At 52.9% G+C, this 18,378-nt stretch overlaps 1 protein-coding gene across 1 annotated transcript in view; it reads left to right on the top strand.

The window, feature by feature from the left end:
* The window catches only part of ATCAY (ATCAY kinesin light chain interacting caytaxin), a 48,257-nt gene that overhangs the window by 19,058 nt on the left and 10,821 nt on the right, over positions 1-18,378 (top strand). The window contains exons 4-9 of the mRNA XM_035286244.3: positions 1,638-1,859; positions 4,062-4,247; positions 4,558-4,660; positions 6,865-6,996; positions 8,352-8,438; positions 16,088-16,186. Coding sequence (XP_035142135.1) covers positions 1,638-1,859; positions 4,062-4,247; positions 4,558-4,660; positions 6,865-6,996; positions 8,352-8,438; positions 16,088-16,186 — 829 coding nt within the window. The remainder of the gene's footprint in view (positions 1-1,637; positions 1,860-4,061; positions 4,248-4,557; positions 4,661-6,864; positions 6,997-8,351; positions 8,439-16,087; positions 16,187-18,378) is intronic.

The following is an 18,378-nucleotide window of genomic DNA, read 5'->3' on the forward strand; positions in this document are numbered from 1 at the left end:
GGTCAGGAGACCGAGACCATCCTGGCTAACACGGTGAAACCCCATCTCTACTAAAAATACAAAAAAATTAGCTGGGAATGATGGCACATGCCTGTAATCCCAGCTACTTGGGAGGCTGAGGCAGGAGAATTGCTTGAGCCCAGAAGGCGGAGGTTGCGGTGGGCCGAGATTGCACCACTGCACTCCAGCCTGGGTGACAGAGTGAGATTCCACCAAAAAATAAACATAAAAATAAAAAAATTTTGTGGACTTCAAGCAGGCAGCTGTCTGTGATGTGGGTGGGCCTCATCTAATCAGTTGAAGGTTTTAAGAGAAGAAGACCGAGGTTCCCCCAGGCAGAGACAATTCTGCCTGCGGACACACAGGCAACATCAGCCCTTCCCTCGGCATCCCACCCGCTGGCCCGCCCTGCAGATTTAGATCTTGTCAGTCTCTGTGATCACGTGAGCTAATTCCTTAAAATACATTTCTTCCTTTTTCTTCCATATGTACAGAAAAAATACATACACACAGACACACACACACACACACACACAGACACACATACCACACACCTCTATTGGATTTGTTTCCCTGGAGAACTCTAAAATAGCAGATGCTCCCGGATCCTACGTTCTCCAGGTGGCCTGATGTCCTCACAGGACCGTCACGAGTGGAGACAGGAGGGTGGGAGTCAGGGAGAGGCTGGAAGAGGACGCAGTGCCTTCACAATTTGTCTGCGCAGGAGATGGTCTCTTCTTGCTTATGTATTTATTTACTCATGTTTTGAGATGGAGTTTTGCTTTTTTTTTTTTTTTTGACGGAATCTTGCTCTGTAGCCCAGGCTGGAGTGCAGTGGCACGATCTCGGCTCACTGCAACCTACACTTCCCAGGTTCAAGCCATTCTCCTGCCTCAGCCTCCCGAGTAGCTGGGATTACAGGTGCCCACCACCATGCCTGGCTAATTTTTGTATTTTTAGTAGAGACAGGGTTTCACCACATGGGTCTGGCTGGTCTCGAACTCCTGACCTCGTGATCCACCTGCCTCAGCCTCCCAAAGTACGGGGATTACAGACATAAACCACTGGGCCCAGCCAGAGTTTTGCTCTTGTTGCCCAGGCTGGAGTGCAGTGGCTGGATTTCTGCTCACTGCGACCTCTGCCTCCCGGGTTCAAGCTGTTCTCCTGCCTCAGCCACCTGAGTAGCTGGGATTACAGGCACGCGCCACCACACCCGGCTCATTTTTGTATTTTTAGTAGAAATGGTGTTTTGACATGTTGGCCAGGCTGGTCTCAAACTCCTGACCTCAGGTGATCTGCCAGCCTCGGCCTCCCAAAGTGCTGGGATGACAGGCCTGAGCCACCGCACCCAGCCCAAAGCCAAGCTTTGAACCCAGGTCTACCCAACGTCCAAGCATCCAGCCTTAATCTCTGAGGCAGGTGCCCCGCCCCCACCCACAGGACAGCGGTTATAACATTGGCCGCTGTCGGGAGCTGATGTCTGCTTCCCAGCCCCGGACCATGGCACGCACACAGGAGGGAGCCTGCCCCCTCCTCCCTCTTCCTGTGCGGTAAAACAGCTTCCGCCAGGTAGGAACATGGGGAGGCGGTAAAAGAGAGAAAGCGAGGCTTGTCTCTGCTCTCCCGTCTCCCTGCAGCACCTCCCAGCACTCTAAACTTCAGCGGAGCGCATCGTAAGAAGAAGACGCTGGTGGCGCCGGAGATCAACATTTCCCTGGATCAGAGCGAGGGGTCCCTGCTGTCCGATGACTTCTTGGACACCCCCGATGACCTGGATATTAACGTGGATGACATCGAGACCCCCGATGAGACCGACTCCCTGGAGTTCCTGGGGAATGGCAATGAACTGGAGTGGGAAGGTAATGGGCAGGGTCCCTGTGGCACCTGCTGGACCCCCCCGCCCCGCCCCCCTGGCTTTCCACCTCTGGATTCTCAAAGGCTCAGAGAGTCACAGGCGGGGCAGGGGCTCTAAGCTGTCTAGCCTTGAGCGCAGGAGGTCAAGGCTGCCGTGCGATGTGATTTTGCACCACTGCATCCAACATGGACACCAGAGTGAGACCCTGTGTCAAAAATCAAAGTTAAAAAAAAAGAGAGAGAGAGGGTAAGGCCAGGCGCGGTGGCTCACACCTGCGATCATTTTGGGAGGCTGAGGCGGGCGGATCACCAGGTGAGGAGTTCCAGCAGACTGGCCAACATGGTGAAACCCCGTCTCTACTAAAAACACCAAAATTAGCCGGGCGTGGTGGCGGGCGCCTGTAATCCCAGCTACTCAGGGGGCAGAGGCAGGAGAATCACTTGAACCAGGACCCGGGAGTTGGAGGTTGCAGTGGTCCCAGCCTGGGCCACAGAGCGAGACTCCCGTCTTAAAAAAAAAGAGAGAGAGGGGTTGGTGAATGGGCACCAACATACAATTAGACAGAAGGAATAAGGTCTGTTGTCTGACAGCAGAATAGGAGGGGTGTCAGGAGGAGGGTCCATCCGCCATTCACCCCTCTGGGTTTTTTTGTTTTTGAGACAGGGTCTCCCTCTGTCGCCCAGGCTGGAGTGCAATGGCGCTATCTCGGTTCACTGCATCCTCCACCTCCCGGGTTCAAGCCATTCTCCCGCCTCAGCCTCCCAAGTAGCCAGGATTACAGCCCAGGCTGGAGTGCAATGGCGCTATCTCGGCTCACTGCATCCTCCACCTCCCGGGTTCAAGCCATTCTCCCGCCTCAGCCTCCCAAGTAGCCAGGATTACAGGGGTGCACCACCATAGCTGGCTAATGTTTCTATTTTTAGTAGAGACAAGGTTTCCCCATGTAGCCCAGGCTGGTCTCAAATTCCTGGCTTCAAGTGATCCACCCACCCCGGCCTCCCAAAGTGCTGGGATCACAGCTGTGAGCTTGCCCCTGAAATTTGATACACATTTTTCTTGTGAGCTTGTGAAGTTTCCTGTGGAACGTGGTTTTCATCAGACTCTCAAAGGCGACCAAGACCCCGGCGAGCTGTCTTCAGTGCATGCAACAAATACTTTCAGAGCATTTGCTTCCGGGCACGTCCTGATTCAGGTGCAGCGGATATGGCAGGGCTGTGATAAGAAGAGACGGTCAGGCCGGGCGCGGTGGCTCAAGCCTGTAATCCCAGCACTTTGGGAGGCCGAGGCGGGCGGATCACAAGGTCAGGAGTTCGAGACCAGCCTGGCCAACGTGGTGAAACCCCATCTCTACTAAAAATACAAAAATTAGCTGGGCACGGTGGCGGGTGCCTGTAATCCCAGCTACTCGGGAGGCCGAGGCAGGAGAATTGCTTGAAACCAGAAGGCAGAGGGTGCAGTGAGCTGAGACTGCACCATTGCACTGCAGCTTGGGTGAAAGAGCGAAACTCTGTCTCAAAAAAAAGACAGTTCTGGTCCCTATCTGCACACACAGATAATCAGAAAGACAGACCACAAAAGGCCAGGCATGGTGGCTCACACCTGTAATCCCAGTACTCTGGGAGGCGGGCAGATCACCTGAGGTCAGGAGTTCAAGACCAGCCTGGCCAACATGGTGAAGCTCTGTCTCTACTAAAAATACAAAAATTAGCCGGGTGTGGTGGCACATGACTGTAGTCTCAGCTACTTGGGAGGCTAAGGCAGGAGAATTGCTGGAACCCAGGAGGTGAAGGATGCAGTGAGCTGAGACAGCACCACAGCGTTCCAGCCTGGGTGACAGACGGAGACCCTGTCTCAAAAAAAAGTTGCAGGGGCGAATGGCAGATGGACCCTCCTGGCACCCCTCCTATTGTGCTATCGAACAACGTAGCAGAGGAGGAGGCAGCATGTGAGCCAGGCCTTGAAGAGGGAGTAGGAGAGGAAATGGGTCAGCAGGGCAGCCAGGTGACGGAGAAGGGCAGCCAGGTGACGGAGAAGGGCAGCCAGGTGATGGAGAAGGGCAGCCAGGTGATGGAGAAGGGCAGCCAGGTGACAGGTGACGGAGAAGCAAAGGACACGTGGAGCTGGGAAAGGGGAAGGAAGGCGGAGCTGGGGGGCGGGAGCTGTCTGCACTCAGCCGTCCATGCGGCTGTCCCCGGCCTGCTTCTAGATGACACCCCCGTGGCCACCGCCAAGAACATGCCCGGGGACAGCGCGGATCTATTTGGGGACGGCGCGACGGAGGACGGCAGCGCCGCCAACGGGCGCCTGTGGCGGACGGTGATCATCGGGGAGCAGGAGCACCGCATAGACCTGCACATGATCCGGCCTTACATGAAGGTGGTCACCCATGGAGGTGAGACCCAGGAGGAGGCTCGTGGGTGCCCCTCTCTGCATCTTGGACTCTTCATGTCACGCATGTGGATGTTAGGCCATCAACCTGCGTGGGGTGGACGGGCTGCGGGCGAGGCGTGCATGGCCGGGCAGGCGGCGGTGGGGGTCCCTGATGGTCGCTGTCGCTCCCCACCGAAGGGGTCGCTGGCTGCCGTGGCTCAAAGCCACACCCTGCAGAGCATGTGGGCACCGGGACGTGGTGGGTGGCACGTGCGAGGTGGCTCAGGGCTGGGGGAGGAGTCGGACGTTGCTGAGCTGCCGCCCCCCCGCAGGGTACTACGGTGAAGGCCTCAACGCCATCATCGTCTTCGCGGCCTGCTTCCTCCCGGACAGCGGCCTCCCCGACTACCACTACATCATGGAGAACCTCTTCCTGTGAGTGTCCGCCCGTCCCGGCGCCTCCCTGGACACAGGGGCACCAGGCTGCAAGGACTGCACCGTGTGTGGCTCTGGGAAGCCTGCCTGGCACCAGGGAAGGGCGTGGTGGCCGCAGACCTGGATCTGTCCCTGCTGGCCCCAGGCTCACAGTGGCCTTCCTTCTGGGCCACCTGTTCTCCCTTTCCTCCTCCGCCTCCCCCTCCCCACTTTCTCCACCTCCCCCTCCTCCTCCTCTTTCTCCTCCTTCTCTCCCTCCTCCCCCTCCTCCTCCCCACTTCCTCCCCTTCCCTTCCTCCTCCCAATCCTCCTCCTTCCCCCTCCTCCCCTTCCTAACCCTCCTCTTCCTTTTCCCCTTCCTCCTCTTCCTTCTCCTCTTCCTCCCTCTCCTCCTCCTCTTCCTTCTCCCCTTCCTCCCTCTCCTCCTCCTCTTCCTTCTCCCCTTCCTCCCTCTCCTCCTCCTCTTCCTTCTCCCCTTCCTCCCTCTCCTCTTCCTTCTCCCCTTCCTCCCTCTCCTCCTCCTCTTCCTTCTCCCCTTCCTCCCTCTCCTCCTCCTCTTCCTTCTCCCCTTCCTCCCTCTCCTCCTCTTCCTTCTCCCCTTCCTCCCTCTCCTCCTCCTCTTCCTTCTCCCCTTCCTCCCTCTCCTCTTCCTTCTCCCCTTCCTCCCTCTCCTCCTCCTCTTCCTTCTCCCCTTCCTCCCTCTCCTCCTCCTCTTCCTTCTCCGTCCTCCCTCTACCTTTCTCCTCTTCCTCCTTCTGTTCCTCTATCATCTATAGCTGAGTGCTCCCCGTCTGCTCTCACACCCCACCCTGACCATAACCCTATGGGGTAGATACCATTGCCTCCCATTCTATGGGTAAGGACCCGCAGGACGGGCCAGGGCAGGAGGACGGCTCAAGGCCAGGAGTCTGGGAGCAGCCTGTTTATACTTGGCGATATAGCGCAAGCCCATCTCTACAAAAAATACAGAATGAGCTGGGTGAGGTGGGGGACACCTGTAGACCCAGGCATGGGAATACAGAGAGGTTGAGTCACCTGCCCAAAGACACACAGGTGTCGTTTTATTATGACAGGTACAGGAGATGTACACACAGCACCCGAGAGCTGATAGGCAGAGCCCATCGTCATGACAGCTCTTACCAGCGTCATGAGTAACGTTCCCAGCCCCATGCCTGGCGCGGTGGCTCACGCCTGCAATCCCAGCACTTTGGGAGGCTGAGCTGGAAGGGTGGCTTGAGCCCAGGAATTTGAGACCAGCCTGGCCAACATGGTGAAACCCCGTCTCTACTAAAAATACAAAAATTAGCCGGGCATAGTCTCGGGCGCCTGTGGCCCCAGCTACTCGGGAGGCTGAGGTGGGAGAATCACTTGAACCTGGGAGGCAGAGGTGGCAGTGACCTGAGATGGCGTCACCGCACTCCAGCCTGGGTGACAGAGCAAGACTGTCTGAAAATTTAAAAAAAAACAAAAAAGCCGATCGTGGTGGCTCACGCCTGTAATCCTTCTGGGAAAAGTTTTTTTTTTCTTTTTGAGGCAGAGTTTTGCTCTTGTCGCCCAGGCTGGAGTGCAATGGCACGATCTCGGCTCACCACAACCTGCACCTCCCAGGCTCAAGCGATTCTCCTGCCTCAGCCTCCCAAGTAGATGGGACTACAGGCAGGCACCACCAGGCCCAGCTAATTTTTGTATTTTTAGTAGAGACGGGGTTTGTGAGGGTGGTCAGCACATTGGGAGGCTGAGGTGGGTGGATCATGAGGTCAGGAGTTCTATTCCAGCCTGACTGAAACCCCCGTCTCTACTAAAAATACAAAATTAGCTGGGCGTGGTGGTGCCTGCCTGTAGTCCCAGCTACTCGGGAGGCTGAGGCAGGAGAATCACTTGAACCCGGGAGGCAGAGGTTGCGGTGACCTGAGATGGCGCCATTGTACTCCTACCTGGGCAACAAGAGCAAAACTCCATCCCCCCCACCAAAAAAAAAAAAAAGACTCTAACAAAAGGTTAACCGCCCCAGGAAGGTACCCACTGACAGTCGTGTGGGGTGTGCGGGAATCATCCACGCCCAATGTCCCCTGCAGTCCCCCATTGACAGGAGACAACACCTGGACCGGTGGGGCAGGGGCGGAGGCAGGCAGGGTGGGCACCACAGGTGTCCTGACACTGGCCCCCTTCATGTTGGGTCCCTGCCTTCTGTGCCCCGTGAGCAGGTATGTCATCAGCAGCTTGGAGCTCCTGGTAGCCGAGGACTACATGATCGTGTACCTGAACGGCGCCACGCCCCGGCGGAGGATGCCTGGCATCGGCTGGCTGAAGAAGTGCTACCAGATGATTGACCGGAGGTGCGGGATGCCTCAGGAAGTGCAAGTGGGGGCATGAAAACCACACGGGGGGCTGGGCGCAGGGGCTCATGCCTGCAATCCCAGCACTTTGGGAGGATGAGGTGGGCAGATCCCCTGAGATTGGGAGTCGAAGACCAGCCTGCCCAACATACAGTGAAATCCCATCTATACTTTAAAAATGCAAAAATTGGCCGGGCACGGTGGTACCTGCCTGTGATCCCAGATACTTGGGAAGCTGAGGCAGGAGAATCACTGGAACCCAGAGGGAGGAGGTGGCAGTAAGCTGAGATCACAGCACTGCACTCCCGCCTGGGCGACAGAGCCAGACTCTGTCCCCATGAAACGCTCACTCCTATTCCTTCTCCTGGGCCCTGGCACCACCACCCCATCCCACTTTCGACCTCTGTGAATCTGATGACTCGAGGGACTCCTAGGTCTGGAAACACACAGGATTTGTGCTTTGCGTCTGGCTTTTCTCACTAAGTATGGTGTCTTCAGGGTGCCTCCACATTGATGCCTGGGTCAGAGCCAGCCTCCTTTTCATGGCTGCATAATATTCCATTGTATGGACATGCCACATTTGGTTTGTCCATTCCATCCATCCGTTTATGGACACGGGCTGCTTCCACCTCTGGGTTATCGTGAATAGCCACAGAGTGATGTTAAAATTGACCCAGCCAGGCCAGGTACAGTGGCTCACGCCTCAGCACTTTGGGAGGCCGAGGCAGGCAGATCACGAGGTCAGGAGATCAAGACTATCCTGGCCATCACAGTGAAACCCTGTCTCTACTAAAAATGCAAAAAAAAAAAAAAAAAGCCAGGCGTGGTGGCGTAAGCCTGTAGTCCCAACTACTTGGAAGGCTGAGGCAGGAGAACCCCTTGAACCCGGGAGGCGGAGGTTGGAATGAGCCAAGATCACGTCACTGCCCTCCAGCCTGGTGACAGAGTGAGACTCCATCTCAAATAAAAACAAATAGAAAATAATTAACCCAGGCAATGCAACCTTGCACCCAGGTTAGCAGGAGGCCCTAAGGCAGGCTGGTCCCTCCTTGGGCACTAGGTGGTGAAAATACAATCTCAGCTGCTCAAATAACCGCCCACCTGCTTCACCTCCTCCACACCACAGGGTCTCTACCTACCTCATCCACCTTAGGGTCTGAGGGACCCCAAGGGTGTGTCTTTATCCTGCCACGGGACCCCCAGGTCTTGGATGGGGACGGGGATCTGACAGGTGCCTGGAGACCACGTGTGGCATGAGCAGAATGCTTGCTTGGGCTCTCCCGTGCCCGCCCAACTCCTCCCTCCCCAGGGCTCACCCCAGGAGCCCATCTTGCTTCGTTTGCTGCCCCACACAGATTGCGGAAAAACCTGAAGTCCTTGATCATCGTCCACCCCTCGTGGTTCATTCGGACTGTGCTGGCCATCTCCCGCCCTTTCATCAGGTGAGACGGGAGGCTGCACCCTGAGGTGCCCGAGTGTGTGTGTGTGTGTCTGAGTGTGCGTGCGTGCACGCACGCATACGCGCATCTGTGCACACTCGCCTGTGTGTGCATGTATGCATGCATTTGTGTGTACATCTGTGTGTGCGTGTGTGTGCACGTGCATGTTTGATCTGCATGTTCCAGCTTCTCTATGATAGCATATATTAAGCACATATTACTGCTTTAAATGGTTTTATTTACTTATTTATTTTTGAGACGGAGTTTCACTCTTGTTGCCCAGGCTGGAGTGCAGTGGCACAATCTCAGTTCACCAAAACCTCCGCCTCCCAGGCTCAAGAGATTCTCCTGCCTCAGCCTCCCAAGTAACTGGGATTACAGGCATGCACCACCACGCCCGGCTAATTTTGTGTTTTTAATAGAGATGAGGTTTTCTCCATGTTGGCCAGGCTGGTCTCGAACTCCCAATCTCAGGTGATCCACCCACCTCGGCCTCCCAAAGTGCTGGGATTACAGGTTCGAGCCACTGCACCCAGCCCTTAAACGGTTTTAAATTACACAAAGCCAGGCACAGTGGCTCATACCTGTAATCCCAGCTACTCAGAAGGCTGAGGTGGGAGGATCACTTGAGCCCATGAGTTTGAGGCCAGCCTGGGCAACGTAGCAAAACCCCCAACTCTACAAAAAAAATACAAAAATTGTGAGGCACAGTGGCTCACGCCTGTAATCCCAGCACTTTGGGAGGCCGAGGCGGGTGGATCACGAGGTCAAGAGATCGAGACCATCCTGGTCAACATGGTGAAACCCCGTCTCTACTAAAAATACAAAAAATTAGCTGGGCACGGTGGCGCGTGCCTGTAATCCCAGCTACTCAGGAGGCTGAGGCAGGAGAATTGCCTGAACCCAGGAGGCGGAGGTTGCGGTGAGCCGAGATCGCGCCATTGCACTCCAGCCCGGGTAACAAGAGCGAAACTCCATCTCAAAAAAAAAAAAAAATTAGCAGGACGCGGTGATGCACACCTGTAGTTTCAGCTATCAGGGAGGCTCAGGGTGGAGGCTGACATGGGAGGATGGCTTGAGCCAGAAGATCAAGGCTGCAATGAGCCATGATTGTACCACTTACTCCAGCCTGGGTGACAGAGTGAGACTCTGTCTCAAAAAAAAATCAGCTATGTCCCAGCCCAGCTCCGGCCAAGAAAAAAGAAAACAAAAAAATCGGCTATGCATGGCAGCACACACGTGTAGTCCCAGCTACTCAGAAGGCTGAGGCAGGAGGATCACTTGAGCCAAGAGGTCAGGGCTGCAGTGAGCTATGGCACTTCATTGCACTCCAGCCTGGGAAACAGAGCAAGACCCTGTCTCTAAAAATAAAATATAGAGGCCGGGTGCGGTGGCTCACGCCTGTAATCCCAGCACTTTGGGAGGCCAAGGCAGGTGGATCACGAGGTCAGCAGTTTGAGACCACCCTGACCAACATGGTAAAACCCATCTCTACTAAAAATGCAAAATCCAGCTGGGCATGGTGGCATGTGCCTGTAATCCCGGCTACTCAGGAGGCTGAGGCAGGGGAATTGCTTGAACCCGGAGGCAGAGGTTGCGGTGAGCGGAGAGTGCTCCACTACATTCTAGCCTGGGTGACAGAGTAAGACTCCATCTTAAAAAAAAAAGAAAAAAGAAAAGAAAAAGAAAGAAAGGCATGTTAAATGCCCTATTCTTTTTTTTTTTTTTTTTTTTTTTTGAGACGGAGTTTCGCTCCTTACCCAGGCTGGAGTGCAATGGCGCCATCTCGGCTCACCGCAACCTCCGCCTCCTGGGTTCAGGCAATTCTCCTGCCTCAGCCTCCTGAGTAGCTGGGATTACAGGCACGTGCCACCATGCCCAGCTAATTTTTTGTATTTTTAGTAGAGACGGGGTTTCACCATGTTGACCAGGATGGTCTCGATCTCTTGACCTCGTGATCCACCCGCCTCGGCCTCCCAAAGTGCTGGGATTACAGGTGTGAGCCACCATGCCTGGCCCATGCCGTATTCAACCCAATAAAATGTCATACAAATTTAATTTAATCTAACACAAAACATTGAATTAAATAAAGATCCCTAATTTTCAGATTCCCAGTTAAAATCCGGGATGGTGAGAGACGAGGGCTTCACTTTCCCTTCAATGACAGTTCACATTCACACCAGGCATGATTTTCAAGGAAGACACTTTCGACTTGCTGTTTTCAAGGACTCCCGAGTACCCTGAAGGGGTTATTTACATATTAGTGAAATGAGATGAAGAGAAAGATAATTATATATCATTTGAGCTAATAATGAATCACATGGGCAAAACGGGAAACGCGCATTTCAGTCTAAGAGTCTCGCATTTCAGTCTAAGAGTCTCGCATTTCAGTCTAAGAGTCTCGCATTTCAGTCTGAGTCTCGCATTTCAGTCTAAGGGTCTCGCATTTCAGTCTAAGAGTCTCGCATTTCAGTCTAAGGGTCTCGCATTTCAGTCTAAGGGTCTCGCATTTCAGTCTAAGAGTCTCGCATTTCAGTCTAAGGGTCTCGCATTTCAGTCTAAGAGAGTCTCGCATTTCAGTCTGAGGGTCTCGCATTTCAGTCTGAGGGTCTCGCATTTCAGTCTGAGGGTCTCGCATTTCAGTCTGAGGGTCTCGCATTTCAGTCTAAGAGAGTCTCGCATTTCAGTCTGAGGGTCTCGCATTTCAGTCTGAGGGTCTCGCATTTCAGTCTGAGGGTCTCGCATTTCAGTCTAAGAGAGTCTCGCATTTCAGTCTGAGGGTCTCGCATTTCAGTCTGAGGGTCTCGCATTTCAGTCTGAGTGTCTCGCATTTCAGTCTGAGTGTCGCATTTCAGTCTAAGAGTCTCGCATTTCAGTCTAAGAGTCTCGCATTTCAGTCTAAGAGAGTCTCGCATTTCAGTCTAAGGGTCTCGCATTTCAGTCTAAGAGAGTCTCGCATTTCAGTCTAAGAGTGTCGCATTTCAGTCTAAGAGTGTCGCATTTCAGTCTAAGAGTGTCGCATTTCAGTCTAAGAGTGTCGCATTTCAGTCTAAGGGTCTCGCATTTCAGTCTAAGGGTCTCGCATTTCAGTCTGAGAGTCTCGCATTTCAGTCTAAGGGTCTCGCATTTCAGTCTAAGAGTCTCGCATTTCAGTCTGAGGGTCTCGCATTTCAGTCTGAGGGTCTCGCATTTCAGTCTGAGGGTCTCGCATTTCAGTCTAAGAGAGTCTCGCATTTCAGTCTGAGGGTCTCGCATTTCAGTCTGAGGGTCTCGCATTTCAGTCTAAGAGAGTCTCGCATTTCAGTCTGAGGGTCTCGCATTTCAGTCTGAGGGTCTCGCATTTCAGTCTGAGGGTCTCGCATTTCAGTCTGAGTGTCGCATTTCAGTCTAAGAGTCTCGCATTTCAGTCTAAGAGTCTCGCATTTCAGTCTAAGAGAGTCTCGCATTTCAGTCTAAGAGTCTCGCATTTCAGTCTAAGAGAGTCTCTCATTTCAGTCTAAGAGTCTCGCATTTCAGTCTAAGAGTCTCGCATTTCAGTCTAAGGGTCTCGCATTTCAGTCTAAGAGTCTCGCATTTCAGTCTAAGGGTCTCGCATTTCAGTCTGAGGGTCTCGCATTTCAGTCTAAGAGTGTCGCATTTCAGTCTGAGGGTCTCGCATTTCAGTCTGAGGGTCTCGCATTTCAGTCTGAGGGTCTCGCATTTCAGTCTGAGGGTCTCGCATTTCAGTCTGAGGGTCTCGCATTTCAGTCTGAGGGTCTCGCATTTCAGTCTAAGAGGGTCTCGCATTTCAGTCTAAGAGGGTCTCGCATTTCAGTCTAAGAGAGTCTCGCATTTCAGTCTAAGAGAGTCTCGCATTTCAGTCTAAGGGTCTCACATTTCAGTCTGAGGGTCTCGCATTTCAGTCTGAGGGTCTCGCATTTCAGTCTAAGAGAGTCTCGCATTTCAGTCTAAGAGAGTCTCGCATTTCAGTCTGAGGGTCTCGCATTTCAGTCTGAGGGTCTCGCATTTCAGTCTGAGGGTCTCGCATTTCAGTCTGAGGGTCTCGCATTTCAGTCTGAGGGTCTCGCATTTCAGTCTAAGAGAGTCTCGCATTTCAGTCTAAGAGAGTCTCGCATTTCAGTCTGAGGGTCTCGCATTTCAGTCTGAGGGTCTCGTATTTCAGTCTGAGGGTCTCGCATTTCAGTCTAAGAGTCTCGCATTTCAGTCTAAGAGAGTCTCGCATTTCAGTCTGAGGGTCTCGCATTTCAGTCTGAGGGTCTCGCATTTCAGTCTGAGGGTCTCGCATTTCAGTCTGAGGGTCTCGCATTTCAGTCTGAGTGTCGCATTTCAGTCTAAGAGTCTCGCATTTCAGTCTAAGAGTCTCGCATTTCAGTCTAAGAGAGTCTCGCATTTCAGTCTAAGAGTCTCGCATTTCAGTCTAAGAGAGTCTCGCATTTCAGTCTAAGAGTCTCGCATTTCAGTCTAAGAGTCTCGCATTTCAGTCTAAGGGTCTCGCATTTCAGTCTAAGAGTCTCGCATTTCAGTCTAAGGGTCTCGCATTTCAGTCTGAGGGTCTCGCATTTCAGTCTAAGAGTGTCGCATTTCAGTCTGAGGGTCTCGCATTTCAGTCTGAGGGTCTCGCATTTCTGTCTGAGGGTCTCGCATTTCAGTCTGAGGGTCTCGCATTTCAGTCTGAGGGTCTCGCATTTCAGTCTGAGGGTCTCGCATTTCTGTCTAAGAGAGTCTCGCATTTCAGTCTGAGAGTCTCGCATTTCAGTCTAAGAGAGTCTCGCATTTCAGTCTGAGTGTCTCGCATTTCAGTCTGAGTGTCTCGCATTTCAGTCTGAGGGTCTCGCATTTCAGTCTAAGAGAGTCTCGCATTTCAGTCTGAGGGTCTCGCATTTCAGTCTGAGGGTCTCGCATTTCAGTCTGAGGGTCTCGCATTTCAGTCTGAGGGTCTCGCATTTCAGTCTAAGAGGGTCTCGCATTTCAGTCTAAGAGGGTCTCGCATTTCAGTCTAAGAGAGTCTCGCATTTCAGTCTAAGAGAGTCTCGCATTTCAGTCTAAGGGTCTCACATTTCAGTCTGAGGGTCTCGCATTTCAGTCTGAGGGTCTCGCATTTCAGTCTAAGAGAGTCTCGCATTTCAGTCTAAGAGAGTCTCGCATTTCAGTCTGAGGGTCTCGCATTTCAGTCTGAGGGTCTCGCATTTCAGTCTGAGGGTCTCGCATTTCAGTCTGAGGGTCTCGCATTTCAGTCTGAGGGTCTCGCATTTCAGTCTGAGGGTCTCGCATTTCAGTCTAAGAGAGTCTCGCATTTCAGTCTAAGAGAGTCTCGCATTTCAGTCTGAGGGTCTCGTATTTCAGTCTGAGGGTCTCGCATTTCAGTCTAAGAGTCTCGCATTTCAGTCTAAGAGAGTCTCGCATTTCAGTCTGAGGGTCTCGCATTTCAGTCTAAGGGTCTCACATTTCAGTCTAAGAGAGTCTCGCATTTCAGTCTGAGGGTCTCGCATTTCAGTCTAAGGGTCTCACATTTCAGTCTGAGGGTCTCGCATTTCAGTCTAAGAGTCTCGCATTTCAGTCTAAGAGAGTCTCGCATTTCAGTCTGAGGGTCTCGCATTTCAGTCTAAGGGTCTCACATTTCAGTCTGAGGGTCTCGCATTTCAGTCTAAGAGAGTCTCGCATTTCAGTCTAAGGGTCTCACATTTCAGTCTGAGGGTCTCGCATTTCAGTCTGAGGGTCTCGCATTTCAGTCTGAGGGTCTCGCATTTCAGTCTAAGAGTGTCGCATTTCAGTCTAAGAGAGTCTCGCATTTCAGTCTAAGAGAGTCTCGCATTTCAGTCTAAGGGTCTCGCATTTCAGTCTGAGGGTCTCGCATTTCAGTCTGAGGGTCTCGCATTTCAGTCTAAGAGAGTCTCACATTTCAGTCTAAGAGTCTCGCATTTCAGTCTAAGGGTCTCACATTTCAGTCTAAGGGTCTCGCATTTCAGTCTAAGAGTCTCGCATTTCAGTCTAAGAGTCTCGCATTTCAGTCTAAGAGAGTCTCGCATTTCAGTCTAAGGGTCTCGCATTTCAGTCTAAGACAGTCTCGCATTTCAGTCTGAGGGTCTCGCATTTCAGTCTAAGAGAGTCTCGCATTTCAGTCTAAGAGAGTCTCGCATTTCAGTCTAAGAGTCTCGCATTTCAGTCTAAGAGTCTCGCATTTCAGTCTAAGTCTCGCATTTCAGTCTGAGGGTCTCGCATTTCAGTCTGAGGGTCTCGAATTTCAGTCTGAGGGTCTCGCATTTCAGTCTAAGAGTCTCGCATTTCAGTCTAAGAGTCTCGCATTTCAGTCTAAGAGAGTCTCGCATTTCAGTCTAAGGGTCTCGCATTTCAGTCTAAGAGTCTCGCATTTCAGTCTAAGAGAGTCTCGCATTTCAGTCTAAGGGTCTCGCATTTCAGTCTAAGAGTCTCGCATTTCAGTCTAAGAGTCTCGCATTTTCTCCTCCATGTTGCAGGATTCAGTAGCACAGATCACCTTGGCCTCTAATGCAGCTGTTAGGATGGTACAAAAGGAATCGAGGTTCTTGCCATACTTTTCAGTACAAAAACCACAATTCCTTTTGCACCAACCCAATAATTCCGTCCCCCTTCACCCGGCGCCCCAGCTCACACCTGTAATCCCAACAGTTTGGAAGATCAAGAGGAGAGGATCGCTTGAGCCCAGGAGTGTAAGACCAGCCTGGGCAACACAATGAGACCCTGTCTCTACAAAAAAAAAAAAAAAGAAAGAAATACAGCCGGGTGTGGTGACTCACGCCTGTAATCCTAGCATTTTGGGAGGCCAAAGCAGGCAGATCACTTGAGGTCAGGAGTTCAAGACCAGCCTGGCTAACATGGGATGAGGCCAGGCGTGGTGGGTCACACCTGTAAATCCCAGCACTTTGAGAGGTCGAGGTGGGCAGATCACTTGAGGTCAGGACTTCAAGACCAGTCTGGCCAACATGGTGAAACTCCATCTCCACTAAAAATACAAAATTAGCCGGGAGTGGTGGTGCATGCCTGTAATCCCAGCTATTCCGGAGACTGAGGCAGGGAAAATCACTTGATCCCAGGAAGGGGAGGTTGGAGTGAGCTGAGACTGCACTACTGCACTCCAGCCTGGGTGAGAGAGCAAGACTCTGTCTCAACAAAAAAACCAACAGGCCGGGTGCGGTGGCTCATGCCTGTAATCCCAGCACTTTCGGAGGCAGAGGCCGGTGGATTGCCTGAGGTCAGGAGTTCAAGACTGGCCTGACCAACATAGTGAAACCCCGTCTCTACTAAATATATAAAAAATTAGCCGGGCATGGTAGCGGGCACCTGTAATCCCAGCTACTCGGGAAGCTGAGGCAGGAGAATATCTCCTCCCCTCCTGACGTCCTTCCAACCAGATCGTCACTGCAGGGACCCATGTCAGGTGCACCGCCCTTCTTGTAAAGGCTTCGGGGCAGAGCCGGGGTCTCCACCCCACCCACAGGTGCAGGAGAATTAGGCTGGCATTGGGTGGGAGGGAGATGAGGCCGTCTGCACTGGGGCATCCTGGAGTGAGGTCCTGTGGGCATCCCTGTCGCCACGGCTCCGTCTGGACCTGGGTAACCCCCACCCCCAACCCACGGGCTGCTTTTCAGACCTCTCCCTCCTTCTCCCACTGCCAGCGTCAAGTTCATCAACAAGATCCAGTACGTGCACAGCTTGGAAGACCTGGAACAGCTCATCCCCATGGAACACGTCCAGATCCCAGACTGCGTCTTGCAGTGAGTGGCCCCGCACCCCTCCCCGCCAGATTCGCCCATTCTCGGGCTGCTGATAAAGACATACCTGAGACAGGGCAATTTACGAAAGAGGTTTCAGGGACTCACAATTCCACGTGGCTGGGGAGGCTTCACGATCATAGCGGAAAGCAAAAGGCACGTCTCCCATGGCTGCCAACAAGAGAAGGAAAGTTGGGACCGGAAATTCCCCTTTTTAAAGCCATCAGATCTCGTGAGACTTACTCACTATCACGAGACTAGCACAAGAAAGACCCGCCCCCACGATTCAATGACCTCCCACCAGGTCCCGCCCACAACACGTGGGAATTGTGGTGGATACAATTGAAGATAAGAATTGGGTAGAAGGGGCTGGGCGCGGTGGCTCAAGCCTGTAATCCCAGCACTTTGGGAGACCGAGGCGGGTGGATCATGAGGTCAGGAGATCGAGACCATCCTGGTCAACATGGTGAAACCCTGTCTCTACTAAAAATACAAAAAATTAGCTGGGCATGGTGGCGCGTGCCTGTAATCCCAGCTACTCGGGAGGCTGAGGCAGAATTGCCTGAACCCAGGAGGCAGAGGTTGCGGTGAGCCGAGATGGCACCATTGCACTCCAGCCTGGGTAACAAGAGCGAAACTCCGTCTCAAAAAAAAAAAGAATTGGGTAGAAGGCCGGGCACAGTGGCTCAGGCCTGTAATCCCAGCACTTTGGGAGGCCAAGGCGGGTGGATCACAAGGTCAGGAGAGCCAGACCATCCTAACCAACGGTGCAACCCAGTCTCTAATAAAATACAAAAAATTAGCTTGGTGTCGTGGCGGACGCTTGTGATCCCAGCTACTCAGGAGGCTGAGGCAGGGGAGTTGCTTGAACCCGGGAGGGAGAGATTGAAGTGACCCAAGATCACGTCACTGCATTCCAGCCTGGCAACAGAGCAAGACTCCGTTTCAAAAAAAAAAAAAAATTTTGGGTGGAGACACACCCAAACCATATTACCCCCAACCCTCCCAACAACCTGGTCCCCTTGGCTGCCAGGAGCCAGCAAAGAAGGGAAACACAGACTTGGAACAGGGGCACTAGAACACACCCATTTTCTTTCCTGGGGCCCCTCAGGGACCACCTGGAGCTTGGGGAAGGAAGGATGAACAGCATCAAGTCCTGTTCTTTTTTTTTTTTTTTTTTTTTTTTGAGACGGAGTTTCACTCGTTACCCAGGCTGGAGTGCAATGGCGCGACCTTGGCTCACCGCTACCTCCGCCTCCTGGGTTCAGGCAATTCTCCTGCCTCAGTCTCCCGAGTAGCTGGGACTACAGGCACGCGCCACCGTGCCCAGCTAATTTTTTTGTATTTTTAGTAGAGACGGGGTTTCACCATGTTGACCAGGCTGGTCTCAAACTCCTGACCTTAGGTGATCCACCTACCCCAAGCTCCCAAAGTGCTGGGATTACAGGCATGAGCCACTGTGCCTGGCCCTCTCCAGAACCTTCTCATCTTCTCAAACTGAAACTCTGTCCCCATGAAACACTCACTCCCCAGGCCCTGGCACCCCCCATCCTACTTTCTGTCTCTGCAGATGCTGTCTGTGCACTGGGAATCTGACAGCTCTAGGGACCTCCTGGGAGTGGAACCACGCAGGATTTGTTTTTTGTGTCTGACGTCTCTCACTGAGTGTGGTGTCCTCAAGGTGTATAAGGTGCATCCACCCTGTAGCCAGTGTCAGAATTTCCTTCCTTTTCATGGCTGAATAATTTTTTTCTTTTGTGAGATGGAGTCTCACTCTGTCACTGAGGCTGGAGTGCAATGGCGCTATCTCGGCTCACTGCAACCTCTGCCTCCCAGGTTCAAGCCATTCTCCTGCCTCAGCCGCTGGAGGAGCTGGCACTACAGGTGTGCGCCACCACGCCCAGCTACTTTTTTGTATTTTTAGTAGAGATGGGGTTTCACTACATTGGCCAGGCTGGTCTCGAACTCCTGAGCTCAGGTGATCTGCCCACCTCCGCCCCCCAAATTTCTGGGATTAGAGGTCCAAGCCACCATGCCCAGCTGACACAAACATTTATAATCAAAAATGCATCTGTGGGCCAGGTGCGGTGGCTGACACCCTTAATCCCAGCACTTTGGGAAGCTGAGGCCAGAGGATTGCTTGGGCCCAGGAGTTGGAGGCTACGGGTGAGATTGCGCCTCCGCACTCCAACCTG

Source organism: Callithrix jacchus, chromosome 22, assembly GCF_049354715.1.
Source record: "Callithrix jacchus isolate 240 chromosome 22, calJac240_pri, whole genome shotgun sequence".
Taxonomy (NCBI): Eukaryota; Metazoa; Chordata; class Mammalia; order Primates; family Cebidae; genus Callithrix; species Callithrix jacchus.